Source organism: Microcaecilia unicolor, chromosome 9, assembly GCF_901765095.1.
Source record: "Microcaecilia unicolor chromosome 9, aMicUni1.1, whole genome shotgun sequence".
Taxonomy (NCBI): domain Eukaryota; kingdom Metazoa; phylum Chordata; class Amphibia; order Gymnophiona; family Siphonopidae; genus Microcaecilia; species Microcaecilia unicolor.
Genome location: NC_044039.1, coordinates 139582689 through 139597039, shown reverse-complemented (window position 1 = coordinate 139597039; position 14351 = coordinate 139582689). Strand labels below are relative to the sequence as shown.

The window sequence follows — 14351 nt, the reverse complement described above, 5'->3', positions numbered from 1 at the left end:
GCTTTTATCAGCAAATTTCTGTTTTGGTAGTGGAGAACTACTATATAGCCCCTGAAGCAGCCCAGTTGGGTGAAACACGGCCTGTGTCGGGCTATTGTATGCATATGGGCTATTGTATGCATATTTTAACTCTGTTATATCAATAAAATATATCTTGGTTTATTAACGATCTGCGTTGTACAGTTTCCACTTTGGAGTTTGCAGATCGTCTGCCCCTTTGCTTTCTTCGACACAGTTTAAGTCAATAGCCTCATCAGGAATTGACAGGGCAAGAAAGAGTGTTGAGTCGGAGGGTATGCCCACGAAGAGCCAGAGATGCCTGAAGGGTAAAAACGCGCCATTAAAGCAAGCGCCAAAAATGGCGGAGGATTAGGAACCTCGTCGATCGCCAGAGATACAGGCAGGAGAGTGGGCAAGAGAGATCTCTATGACGGTGGCGACTGCACTAGAGGACCGGCTGAATAAAATCCAATCCGTGGTAGATGAAATTAATGAAAAATTTGATACCCAAACTCGGAGGCTGGATGAAATTGAACAGAGAGTGTCGGCACAAGAAGACGCCTTGCAGGGCATGACTAATCAAATTCTGGCCCTCCAAAAAGAAACAGCAGCTTTAAAAGAAAAAGTGGAGGAGCAAGAGAATAGAAATCGCCGTAACAACCTGAGGGTAATTGGACTCCCGGAGTCAGTGCAGGACACTGAGCTGTACCAATTTTTCAGCACGTGGCTTCCGAAACATCTTGAAGTTGCAGAGCAAGGAGAACACAAATAGTGTGATCGTGCGCATAGGATCGGAGCGTGAAGAGAGGGCGAAATGAAGTCACATACGGCCTTAGCACATTTCACAAACTGGCTAACAAAAAAAAGCACTGCTTAAGGCGTTTTGTTCCTGAAAAGAAACCCTAGAGTACGAGGGTAACAAACTTTTATTATTCAATGATTACTCAGCGGGGGTAGCGCAGCAGAGAAGAGCTATGGCGCCAGCCTGCACGTCCATGTATAAAAAGGGAATTTGATTCGCACTCACGTTTCCTGCTAAGCTAAGAGTATGGCATGAGGGCAAACAACTAGTGTTCTCCGAGGCAACAGAAGCTCAGACTTTTTTGGACAAAATAAACGTGGTGAACCCACAAGCGAGAGCGCAGTGAACGCAGGCTGAATGGCCGTCGATAGCGCTACTGAAAAGTTTCGGGGGCTGGAGTTAGTGCAGTTACTATTTTGCCTGGCTTTTACACTGATGAGGGACAGAACAGATTATTTGTGATATGATCGAGAAGATGGTCCATGATGATCAGGCAATTGAACCTGAGAACATGCACAAGGAAGAGTTCATCATTAATGCAATCACATAAGTAGTAGAGGGATATGTTTAAAATGTTGTGGGAAAAGTGTTGAATGGACAAGGGGTGTTTAGTAGGGCTGAGAGGGAGCGGGGTGGGTACTGTTTACTTGCTGCAGGGTTCGTGAAAAGCGGAGGATGGCGAAGTGGTTGATAGGGGTTGAAAGGGATAGGGGCGGGGGGTGGGGGGAAAGCTTTGTGTGTGTGGGGCAGCATGGAGGGAAGGGGGGAGTGAGAGGGGAATGTGGGGGAGGGTAATGGGGGCGGGGTATGGTTCGTACAACAAGAGTCATGGGCTACTGGGGGGATCTGTTGAAAGCACGTGGGGGATAGTAGAAATCGCATGCATGGCAAAAGAGTCCTGCAGGCTTAGCTGGGAGGCCTGCGGGACGATATCATGGAGAAACCTGATATATACCATTAAGACTTTTAGGTAATAGTTAAGCTAAAAATAATATCACTAAATGTAGATGGTTTGCACTCTCCAGTTAAAAGAACCAAAATATTATCATAGTTGAAAAAAAATGGGGCGGACATTGTTTATTTGCAAGAAACGCACCTGACTAATGCAGAGCAAGACAAATTGAAAAGAGGATGGGTGGGTGAAGTAGTGGGCTCAGCTTTTAATAGTAGACAAAGAGGAGTGGCCATCTTAATTCACAAACAGATACCGTTTCACACACACAAAATAATCCATGATAAAGAGGGTCGGTATGTTATAGTGCTGGGGGAGTTATGGGGCAGAAAGCTGAGCCTGTGCAATATATACGGGCCAAACATTTACAGCCATAAATTTTTCTCAGCGGTAGTGGCAAAGTTGACACCTTATTCGGAATATCAGACAATACTGGGGGGAGACTTTAATATCAGTGCTGACCCTACAATTGACTGTAAACCCGCAAAGCCTAGGAACAATGCAGCGGAAAATAGAGGGGTTAATTTTGTCTTGCACCAGTTAGGGACGGTGGATATATGGCGCCTGCTTCACCCTCACGAAGCGGATTTTTCTTTTTATTCACACCCACACAATTCATATTCAAGGTTAGACTATTTTTTAATTTCACAATCACTTTTCCCAATAGCAAAAGATGTGCACATCATATATCATGCCCTTTCAGATCATTCAACACTTGCATTATCATACACGAAGGAGGAGACTGAGAAGGTATGGAAATTCTCACCTGCACTATATAACGATGCAAATTTCCGCACCTATTTAAGAAAAAAATGGTTAGAGTACCAGGCCTTCAATGAGTCACCAGAGGTGGATGCAACCATTTACTGGGAGGCATCTAAAACCATATTGAGGGGCCACATATTGGCATACACATTGAGCCGGAAGAAAAAGCAAGAGGCCGAACTACTAAAACTCTGTCAGGAGTATCAATCCCTCAGGAGGCTGCATGTCCGTAGCTTAGACAAATCCCTGCAAGGAAAATTACGGGAATTATGTCAGAGCATAGACCAAATACTTATCAGCAGAGCAGAAAAGGATATATACTATTAACAATTTAGACTGTTTCAATGGGGAAGCAAAGCGGGGAAACTCATGGTGAATCTAGTATGCCCTTATAAAAAACGGCAGGTTATAGTAGCTGTTAAGGACAATGAAGGGAGGCATTATAATCAGGAAAAACAAATACAACAACAATTTGTTAAGTACTACCAATCCTTATATGGGGAGAGGGAATTTGATATAGCGCAGAGGGATGAATTCTTCCGGGACATAGATGTGCCTAAGTTTACTCCAGGACAGTTGAACAGCATGAATAGGCCCATCTCTACCTCGGAGGTCAGACAGGGTATAAAGGCACTTAAATTGACCAAGGCTCCGGGACCGGATGGGTATGGGCCCAAATACTATAAAATTTTGTCTGACCTAGTGGCACCCCCACTGGCCGGAATGTATAATAGTCTGGGTCAAGAGGGGACGGATCTTAGTCAAAATGTAGCACACATTATATTAGTACCCAAGCCTGGGAAGGACCCGATGCAGGTGGGGTCGTACCGACCCATTTCACTGCTCAATCAAGATGTGAAATTACTAGCAAACATAATGGCAAAGCGAATGAATGCCTTCCTGCCAGTTGTTATACACGCGAACCAGGTGGGCTTTGTCCCCGGCAGATACGCCTCGATGAATCTTACACGGGCTTTGGCAGCTATTCAAGTATATAGAGGGATGGGGGGGAGAGAGGCCATCGCAGGACTAGATATGGAGAAGGCATTCGACAGCATATCTTGGCAATTCTTATTTTGGGTAATGGTACAATTTGGATTACAGGGTCGGTTTACAGATTGGGTTAAGGTACTTTACTCCAAGCCAAGAGCACGTCTACTAGTTAATAATAACCTCACAGAACAATTTGCCCTGCAGAGGGGCACTAGGCAGGGCTGCCCAATGTCACCCCTCCGGTTCCTCTTAGCTATAGAGCCGCTAACGATCAAGATTCAGCAGAGCACACAGATAAGAGGACTTCAGGTGGGAGGGCAAGAGATTCGCCTTAATTTGTTTGTGGATGACATTTTGTTATACTTAGCAGATGCCCCAGCACATTTAGAAAAAGCATTACAGATAGTTAAGGATTTTGGGGCTATCTCAGGACTTAGAGTGAATTGTTCTAATTCAGAAATTCTACCCCTGGCAGGAAAAGCAAACAGAGAGCAATTTAAACACCTATCTATTCCACCGGTACAACAACCAATGAGGTACCTAGGCATATACCTGAGCATTAGCCCACAAGTCATGTATCAACGGAATATAGTAGACCAGATAGATAAAATTAAACAAATCTGCCACCGTTGGAAGGACCTCCCAGTTTCTCTTTTTGGGCGGGTGACCTTGGCTAAGATGATCCTGCTCCCAAAGCTACCATACCCCTTGCAAACTATACCTATATGGATCACAAGCAAGGACGAGAGGTTATTCCGTTCTTTGCTGCGGTCATTTGTTTGGGGACAGAAGGGGTTGCGTATAGGACATCAAACCCTGATACTAGATAGGGAGAAGGGGGGACTTAATCTCCCAGATTTATGATTTTACAATATAGCAGCATTGATGAGATTAGTGTTTGAAGGAATAAGTGGGCAGTCGAAGTTCACACCGAAAGATTGGTGGATGGGATGGTGTTCACCATTTGCATTTATAAACTTGCTACATGTACCCTCAGGGGTGGGCAGAAGGTTTAATAGGCAATACTCGTTTTTGAGGCCAATGCGCCTGGCTTGGGGTTGGTGGAGAAAGAAACAAGCGCGTAGCCCGTATGCCTCACCTTTCCTGAATATGGTAGGTTTGTGGAAGTTTCCGGCAGGTATGGGTCCATCGATTTTTCAGCAATGGGCAAAACAAGGGTGCAATACTATAGGACATTTGTTCCTCCCGGGAGATGAAGAACAGCTTATGACCTTTGCTCAAGTGAGGGAGAGATGGAAGTTTCCTGCTACACATATGTTTCACTATATGCAGATCCAACATAATTGGAACCAGCAGAAGGGGAAGCACGGGGACCAATGGAAATCAGGGAAGCTTGATAAGATAATGAAGGGGTTGCCCCAGGCGGGAAATAGACTCTCCACATGGTATAAAATAGTGAAAATGACCATTCCAGAGGGGGGACAGCTGGGATACATTGACAGGTGGAATGAGGAGCTGAGAACGCAATAGTCCCAGGCACATATTAGGATCTTTTATAAGAACCTCTATGAGATGGTTAAATCTGCAGAGTGGCAAGAAACTCAGTATAAAGTGATTCATAAAGCGTATATCACGAGGAGAAAGGGGAAAATGATGCACTTGTGGGAGTCCGACACTTGCCAAAAATGCATACACATACATTTCTAGAATGCCCTAAACTGAGTTTGTGGAATAGGGTCTTTGAGACATTAAATAAGGTTATACAACAGGAAGTGGAGTGGACATACCCAGCCTTGCTATTGGGAGATCAATCGGGCTTAATTAAGCAAGGATTGACGTTCCCAAAAAGAAGATTCTTGTATATTTCGGTACTGGCAGTTAAAAAAGTAATACTGCAGTTCTGGATAAATGAAGAACCGGCCCCATACTCTAGCTGGGTGACCAAAATAACAGACCTGGCCAAGTATGAGAGCAGGGTATATGCTTGATCCCCAAACTCTTTAGCTAAACAATATGCTTCTCTGTGGCATAGACTCATAGAGGTGGTAGGATCAACGGATCCCAGCACATCTGCAGAGTGATGGGAAGGGGGGGGAGGGTGGGATGGGGGGTGAGGGTTCTGCTAGGAGTATGTATGAGGGTATGAAAGCTGAAGGTTTGGACGAATGAAGGGGGAGGGAAAATGCTGCCGTGGGAGGGGGAGAATGAAAGGGGATGAACAATAATAATAAAGATGTCAATGTGAGATAATTTTGTATTTGAAGTTTATGAAAGTAGAAGCGGATCATTTAGAATACGAGTTTGTACAGTTTTGGTATTCATTGGTGTACTGAAGGAATCAATGTACAATAAGAGGTTAAACGTTGTGTTATCTTGTATTGACTTTAATAAAAAGAATTGTAAAAAAAAAAGGAGGTAATAGTCTTTCACTCAAATAATAGTTGGGCTCTAGAAATCATTGTCAGAAGATGTAGTAACAGCAGTTAGCATATCTGGGTTTAAAAAAAGGTTTGGGCCCAGTTCCTGGAGGAAATGTCCATAGTCTGCTATTGAGATGGTCATGGGGGAAGCCACTGCTTGCTCCCAAGATTGGTAGTATGGAATGTTGCTTCTACTTGGGTTTCTGGCAGGTACTTGTGACCTTGATTAGCCACTGGGCCAGATGGACCATTGGTCTGACCCAGTACGGCTATTCTTATTTTCTTATATGTTCTTAATTTGTTCTTTTACACTAAAGAGTTAACTCATCATGAATCTCAAATACATATTTGTAAACTTTACACCTTTCTCAGAAACATTTGATCCTCATTTCATGGATCCTGACTTGGCCTGTGGGACCCACACAGGAAGCTGTGGTCATGTGATGCATGCAGCTTGTTGGCAGAAGTAAGTAGACATGATTCCTATTCATTTATCTGTGATCTAATCTCTTGAGAGAGATTGGTCAGTGTTACCTGTTGTGTCATAAATAAGCAGAAAGATATTGTGGCATTGTGTATATAATTGCTCACAGAAGGAGGAGTTATGGAAGAGCTACTTAGAGAATTCGAGAAATTAAAATTTTTCATTGATACAACAGAGTTTACTTTGGAAAAGTGGCATAATTTATAGAGCTCTTGGTGTAATTTTGAAATGAACATGATGGGTAAATTATTAGTTGATAGATAAATTTCACTATATCTGCTCTTGAATGTTACAGATATTTTGAAGCCATGAATGTAACTTCTCGCCATCGCCTGCACGTGGAGCTTATTTTTGACCTGGAGAATGGAGAGTACCTCTGCCCGCTCTGCAAGTCTCTGTGCAACACTGTTATTCCTATCATTTCACTGCAAGCACAGCAAATAAATAAGTAAGTGTCTTCATTTTTAATAGTATGGAATGAGTCACTGAGTTCCCTTTTGTCAGACATCAGTGACCACACTGTCTATCTGGCTCATACCTTTTTAGTAGAACATTCAGGTATTCTAGGTGTCTCCCTGTCCTCCGAAGTCTTACAGTCTAACCCCCTGTTTACTAAGCTATGTTAGCGGCTGTAGTGCGCTAATGCGTACACAGCCCATTCACTTTGAATGGACTGTGTCGGCATTGATGTATAGCTGTATAATTTTCTATCACATTAGCTTATATATGAGTATTGCAGTCTATGTAATTGTTTAGTTCTGAGGATGGAGAAAAGATAGCAAAATCACTCCTACCAAAATCACTCCTTCCCTGAAATGCTACTTTGTGATTTAAAGCATTTGTTTATACTGGAGCTGCTTTCTGATTTTATGGCAGCAGTCATTCAACTTTCTAATTTTATATGATCACTACCATGCAGGAAACTGGTTTCTTGGTCATTCAGGAGAACTTCTTTGTAAAAGGAAATGGAGAATCCTTTGTGTGAAGGATGTTGCTTTTGTCAATTTGTTTGGGTAGAAAATCATTGAGGTGGTATAAGAATGTCACCTTTTTCATCTGGTCCCAAAGTTTTATTATCAAGAAATTATGTTTAGTTATGATTAGACAAACCTGCAGCCAAGAGAATTGCAAAGTTCTTTTTTATTAAAATAAACTCCTTGTAGTCCAGTCTCAGTTTCACATTTTTGCTGTTTCTGCCTCTGCTTCATTTGTATTTTTGTATTAATTTTAAGCTGCCTGTTCTTCTTCCTTAGTGAGGATGCAGACGCCATATCTCAACTTTTGACTTTGTCTCACTGGTTAGAAATTATGATGGCCAGGATTTCAGGCTGTAGTGTAAAAAACATGACAGGTTTGTAGTCTACTGTTCATTTCATTTTCTGATTCAAACTTCTAATTGGCCCTAGAGTCCTATCACACTTGGAGACTGCTTTAGTTTTTGTCTCTATCAAGAGCAACAGCTTGGATTTTAATGACTGGCATTTGGTTATTGTTTGAAGTCTGGTGTCACTCATCAAGGAGATTCCCATTATACCTAAATCTAAGCCTTAACCTGTATGGCTTCCTAAGTTAAAAATAACAACAAATGAAAACAAAAATCTTTAGGATATTAATGCATTGCATTGTCAGACCTTGTTAATAATAAACTAAAATAAAATTTTACAATAAAGTAACAGTAGCAAAACCAGTAAACAGATATGAAGATAGAGAGATACTTTGGAATGGAGTATGTGCACATAAATAATGTTCAAACAACTTCAATTTTGTATCAGTAATCCATTTTCATACATTTATTTTGAGTCTTAGTAGAAGATTATACCGTAATAATATTGTTTCTCTGAAGGTGAAAACCAGCAATCTCCAGTTTCAATCAGTGAGGAAACCAGAGATTCTTCTGTGGATTTTCATTCCATACTGAGCTATGGTGTGCAGCCCTCGTAAGTGCTCCAAGGGAGGATTAAAGGAATTGAGAATGTTGCTGCTTTGATTCGAAACAATTCAAATTTTCAACTCTCTCTTTAAAGGAAAAATTTCTTTCAGATTTCTCTAAATACCTTTCATTGTTTTACAGTGGCATTTTTGTTGCTTGCTGAGTTTCCTGCTTGAACAGGGACCAATTTACTTTTTGCCCAAATGTTATTGACACAGATTAATGTCCATCTTTTAAAGATATATATTTTTCTGAAAAAGAAAACTTTTCAGTCATGTAATTATCTGTGAGGCAAATATTTCAGATACAACATTTAATTTGGTTTCAGATTTTCCTTAAAATTTAAATGTTTAGCAAATCTTTGTTTTGCTTTAATTGTTTATATTTTAATTTATGGTGTTCTCACATCTTGAATATTGTATGCCTTTTTGGTTGCCTCAGCTCAAGACAGACATAATCAAAATTGCTTGCATTTCGGCAAGCCCCATGTGTAGCTTTTATTTACAGGGTTTTCCAGAAGAATCAAAACAAAACCATATTTATTTCGTTTTGATTTCCTCTTTCAAAAAGTACAGTTTTGAGTACTGTGTGCAATACTGACTTATACCCAGTCTGGGAACACCTCCCTCGATAGACCATGCAGGTCTTTTTCTGCTATCATTTACTATGTTACCTCCACAAAAAATATTTTTACCACATATAGGGTGGAACTGAACCAATGTAAATTGTTTTGATTGGTCTGTTAGACTTGAAAGACAGTATATCAAAATATGTAAATAAATATTTTTATGAAAATTATTACACTGGGACTTAGTGGAGGCAAATAAGATAATTAGGTTCAAAATAACATTAGTCAAACTCGTGGTTATGAATGGAAAACTGCAACAGAATTTGGATCACACTACACAGGCGCTGTTTCTTTTGTACTCCTCTAGACACCTACTTCTTGCTGCTGTTGAAAACAGTATTGAACTAAATTGTACTTGTGTGAAAACATGACAATTTATATTATCTTTAAAAGCCAGAATTTTTTATGTTTAAATCATTTTTATTGATGACACATGTAAAAGGAACAAATATAATACAGGCAATACTGAAACACAGAAGTCAGAATTAAAAAAAAAATAGAAAAAAATACAAAAGACAGATGACAAAAAAAACAGACACAACATGGAGGGGCAAGATTAAAATCCAAAAATCTGAAATGTACACAAAATACAGAAAGGGAAACCAAACACAGTAGCCATCAGTTGACTGCAGCTGGTAATTTGAGCATTAAATAGCAAGACACGCTAAGGGGATGGGGGGTCAAATTGTGAGGAGGAATTGCTGATGACCCTTTCCGTTAAAATTTTATTGTAAGCTATAATGCTTTATTCATTGTATTAATCCGTGTTGATAGACGTTTGTCGGTATTTTTCATCATTAAGTACATTGAACTAATAGGGATTGGGGAGGGAGCATAGGATTAAGATTTTGTCTGATTACAGTCTAGAAGGCTGTAAGTGTCTAAGCACTCCAGATTCTAAGTGTTGTTTGGCTTCAGGATAGATGGGGAGGGGGTATGGGTCTAAAATTAAACTAGTATGTCAGTGGTTGTTGTAATTCATTGTTATTCTTTTTCATTTGTTCAGTAAAAAATTTTTAAAGTAGAAAAATGCCTTCCCACTTTGCATTTGAGTTATGAGCATTAGTCCCTGAGCTTTTGAGGAATCGCATTCCATAGCATAGGAGCAAGTAAACACAAAATTGTGTGATGAGTTGCAGCAAGCCACATGTGCTGTGAAATCAGGAGACTGCACTGAGAGAATTTCAGGTGCTGAGAGGGAGATTCAAATGGAGAACCTGATGAGTACTAGTTGAAAGCTTAAATTTGGCCTATAACCCTTTTAGGAAAGGAGTAACTTATTCTCTCCTATTAGCTCCTAATAACAACCTGTAGCAGTGTTTTGTGTAAAATAAGCTTAAATAGGCACCCACTTGCCCTTCACTCTAAGGTAACTTGTTACAAAATTATCTCACAGTAATTTTATAAGAGCCTTTTTCTATTTATAAAGCATGTTTTATATACAGAAAAGGATTCTTATAAAAATATGTTGCAGAATATATGCATATAAGTATTCATAACAAGATCATTACATATAGGCATTCCAAGGGGTAGAGAGTAGACAGAATTGGGGTGAGGTTGTGATGTATTTGTATACACCTTCAGAAAAGTGCTACTGGGGCTCAGTCAGAGTGCCTATTTATAAAGGTACTTTGCTTTTATAAAATAGGTGCGTTGTTGGAAATGTTTGTAGGTGTCCTATTACCGCCATGTAGAGAATGACATGGGGACAAAGTTTGTCTCTGTCCCCATCCCCGCAGGCCTGTCTCCGTCCCCACTCCATCCCTGCAGGCCCTGTCCCCATCCCCACAGGTTCTATCCCCACCCAGTCCCCATGGACTCTGTCCTCATCTGCAGAAACCTCAAATACTTATGATTTTATATTTAAATCTACCCTTCTAACCCCAATAGTAGCTGACTTCTACTACCCCATGGAATCCTAATCCACCCTTGTAAAATGTCCAGGTGTACAAAATACAACCTGTTCTGTATGCCCTAGCGGGAGAGAAATATACCCTATGAAGCACTGTTATTTTTAATCTGTGGATGAATAAGTCATCAACAATCTCAGGATTCAGTCTAGCTCTCCTGTCTTCCACAGTCCTTCCTGCAATAGAAAATGCCTTCTTAGAAGATGTGCTGGTGGCAGGCATGTACAGGATCCCCTATGCAAATTTTGCTAGTTGTGGCTAGCATGTTTGCTTGTTTTTCCAAAAAATCAAAATATCGTCTGCAACACTCAAACATAAACAACAGTCCATTTCATTAACAGGCTTCAAAGTAGAAAATGACACGGGGACAAAATTTGTCTCTGTCCCCATCCCCACTTGTCCCCGCCCTGTCCCTGTGGTTATAGTGGGTCCTCGTTCCAATGGCATTCTCTACCACCATGTGTATTTTTGGGAAAGAGCTTGATGACGGAGATGGTATTTTGTGTGTGTGTATGAGGGAAGTAGGAAGTTCGTAGGTAATTTCATAGGGAACACATAAAAAAGTTTTCAGATAAAGACCTTTTTATGCAGGTTTTATAAAAGGAACCTATGTGCCCTTATAAAATGGCCTCCCAAAATTATTCTCAATAGCACACAAATGCTCTGACATTACGCAGAGGTTGGTGTAAATGTGTTTATGTATTGTATCCATGTATTTTAGTCTGAAATGTTTTACCACAGCTGTTTGATCACAGAATATTACGTAATACAGAACTTTACAAATATTGCAAACAACAGTAAGCATGTCAAGCAATCCGTTTTTATTAACTTAACTAAAATTCTCCATTACTCTCTACCTCCTTTTCATCTCAACTGCTTCCTCATTCCCCCCCTTCCTCCCCCACTTGTTTCAAACTAAAGATAAACGGAGTGAGTTATAAAAGATCATTACTAACTTGGGACCATTAAGCTATGAGCCCATCCAGACTATGGTCCCAAACAGAGAAGAATTTTTTTCTTTCTTTTTAGGGTTAGCTTAGCATCCTGTAATTCCAACATAAGGAGAGCATGCAGCTTATTGTGCCAATGCCTCTGTATTCATCCAGTATAAAAGAGAGCCTTTAATCCAATGACTTCAAATCCAATGACTTCTACCTTGTGGAGAAAGAAATTGGGGAGAAAAACATTGCTGGGGATGAGCCTGCTATCTTGGTACACGTGGGTACCAATGACATAGGAACATGTGGGAGAGAGGTTCTGGAAGCCAAATTTAGGCTCTTAGGTAGAAAACTCAAATCCAGAACCTCTAGGGTAGCATTTTCTGGAGTGCTACCTGTTGCACGCACAGGGTCCAAGAGACAGGCAGAGCTCCAGAGTCTCAATGCGTGGATGAGACGATGGTGCAGGGAGGAGGGTTTTAGATTTGTTAGGAACTGGGCAAGGTTCTGGGGAAGGGGGGAGCCTATTCCGAAAGTATAGGCTCCACCTTAACCAGGGTGGGACCATGCTGCCGCCATCGGCATTTGAAAAAGGACATAGAGCAGCTTTTAAACTAGAAACTGGGGGGAGGCTGACAGTCACTCAAAAGCGCATGGTTCAGAATAAGGTATCTTTGAAAGATACAACCAAAACTGGGAAGATAGGGTATCCCGATAGTGAGGTTGTAAAAGAGACCATAGTAGATCAGGTGTCCTTAAATAAAAATCAGACAAAAGATTGCAATTTAATACAGTTAAGTACTGAGCATGATGTAAATAGGAACAACAAACATAGTTTGAAATGTCTTTCCATATCATCAAGCTGATCAATCCATAGACTGGTGGGTTGTGTCCATCTACCAGCAGGTGGAGATAGAGAGCAAACTTTTGCCTCCCTATATGTGGTCATGTGCTGCCGGAAACTCCTCAGTATGTTCTCTATCTCAGCAGGTGGTGGTCACACACAGCAGCAGCTCTGGCTAGGCCTCCAAGCCTAATCCTTAGGTTTTGTTGAGGCCTGGGGTTGAGGGCTCTTTTGAGCAAGTGCAAACCTGGTGGTGCCAGGTCCCTCCTTTTCTCCCCCCTCCCGCTGGCTCCGTTTAAAAAAAAAAAAAAAAAAAAATTTTAAACGTCTTTAAAGGCGTTTAATTCGACGTTTCTTTAAACGTTCATTGCAGCTACTCACTGGGACACCAGTTCGTTACAGCTCGGAGCGGCAAGCAGGTAATTTTACCTTTTTATAGCGGGCAGGGGGTTCCCCGATTCTTCTCCTCGTGGCATATGGCGTCGGAGGGCGAGGGCGCAAAGGGTCGCTCCCCGGATCGCTGGAGCGCTTCTAGAGGGGATGCGGGGGTTTTACAACCTGATTCGCCCTTGATGGGTGACAGTTTAGTGACCGATGAATGTCCCGGTCGTTCCTCCGGCGTGGCGGTTTTTTCCCGCCATAAACGCCCATCCCCCGCTCCTCGCCTCCGCCATCTTGGCCGGCCACGCGGCTCGGACGGCTTCTTCGTGGGCCGCCCTTGAGGTTGGAGACATTAATGCCATGAACGCCCTTAATTTGGGCGACGGCACAAGCGGCTAAAGTTAAGCGCCGTTCTTCCCGCGCGGCTCCTTCGCGGAGTTTCGCGCCGGACGCCATTTTGGATGCGCAGCATGTCTCTCCCCCGCTATTGCGAGCGCCGGTTGAGAGTGCGTCTAGGGCTGTTGCCCAGGCTGCGGAAGTGCACAGTCTGGGGGGTTTCTCCCCCGAGTTTGTTTTGCTGCTGCATCAGGCTTTTCTCATGCAAAACGCTGCCCCTGCTCCCTCTTCTGATAAAGAGGTTGAGGTTCCCAGAGGTAAACGCCCTCGGGTTGATTTCCAGGCCTTGGAGGACTTTGTCTCCTCCGATGTAGATGAGGGCAGCGTGTCTGAGGTCTCCCAACGGTCCTTTGCGGATTCCTTGGAGGAGATAGATCCCGCTCGGATGGAGCGGATGACCCCTCTGCAGCGCGGCTTTTTAGCCCAGAGGATTTGCCCAACCTGTTTTTACAGGCCATGGACACTTTGAAGATTTCCTCTCCGGAGGACGTCTCTCCCTCAGCCCCTGTTGGCTCTGCCATTATGCTGGGGACGAAGCGCCCGCCTAGATCCTTCCACGTGCATGATGCCATGCACACCTTAATTGCGGCTCAATGGGATGTCCCGGAAACGAGCCTTAAAGTGGCTAGGGCTATGTCCCGCCTCCATCCTTTGGCTGTGAGTGAACGTGAGGCCTATCTGTGGCCTACCGTGGATTCTTTAATCACTGCGGTGACTAAGAAAACGGCGCCGGTGGAAGGTGGCACGGCCCTAAAGGACGCCCAAGACAGAAGATTGGAGGCGGCCTTAAGGTCGTCCTTTGAGGCAGCTGCTTTAAGTTTGCAGGCCTCAGTTTGCGGCTCCTATGTGGCCAGGGCGTGCCTGACTATGGTGCAGCGGGCTTCCCCCTCGGATCTTTCCTTGAGGGCTGATTGGCCGGCCCTGGAATCGGGCTTAGCCTATTTGGC

The 14351-nt window shown here is 42.5% G+C and overlaps 1 protein-coding gene across 1 annotated transcript in view; it reads left to right on the top strand.

The window, feature by feature from the left end:
- UBR1 (ubiquitin protein ligase E3 component n-recognin 1) overlaps positions 1-14351 on the top strand; it is a 718041-nt gene that overhangs the window by 484744 nt on the left and 218946 nt on the right. The window contains exons 32-35 of the mRNA XM_030215524.1: positions 6266-6359; positions 6673-6825; positions 7631-7728; positions 8221-8314. Coding sequence (XP_030071384.1) covers positions 6266-6359; positions 6673-6825; positions 7631-7728; positions 8221-8314 — 439 coding nt within the window. The remainder of the gene's footprint in view (positions 1-6265; positions 6360-6672; positions 6826-7630; positions 7729-8220; positions 8315-14351) is intronic.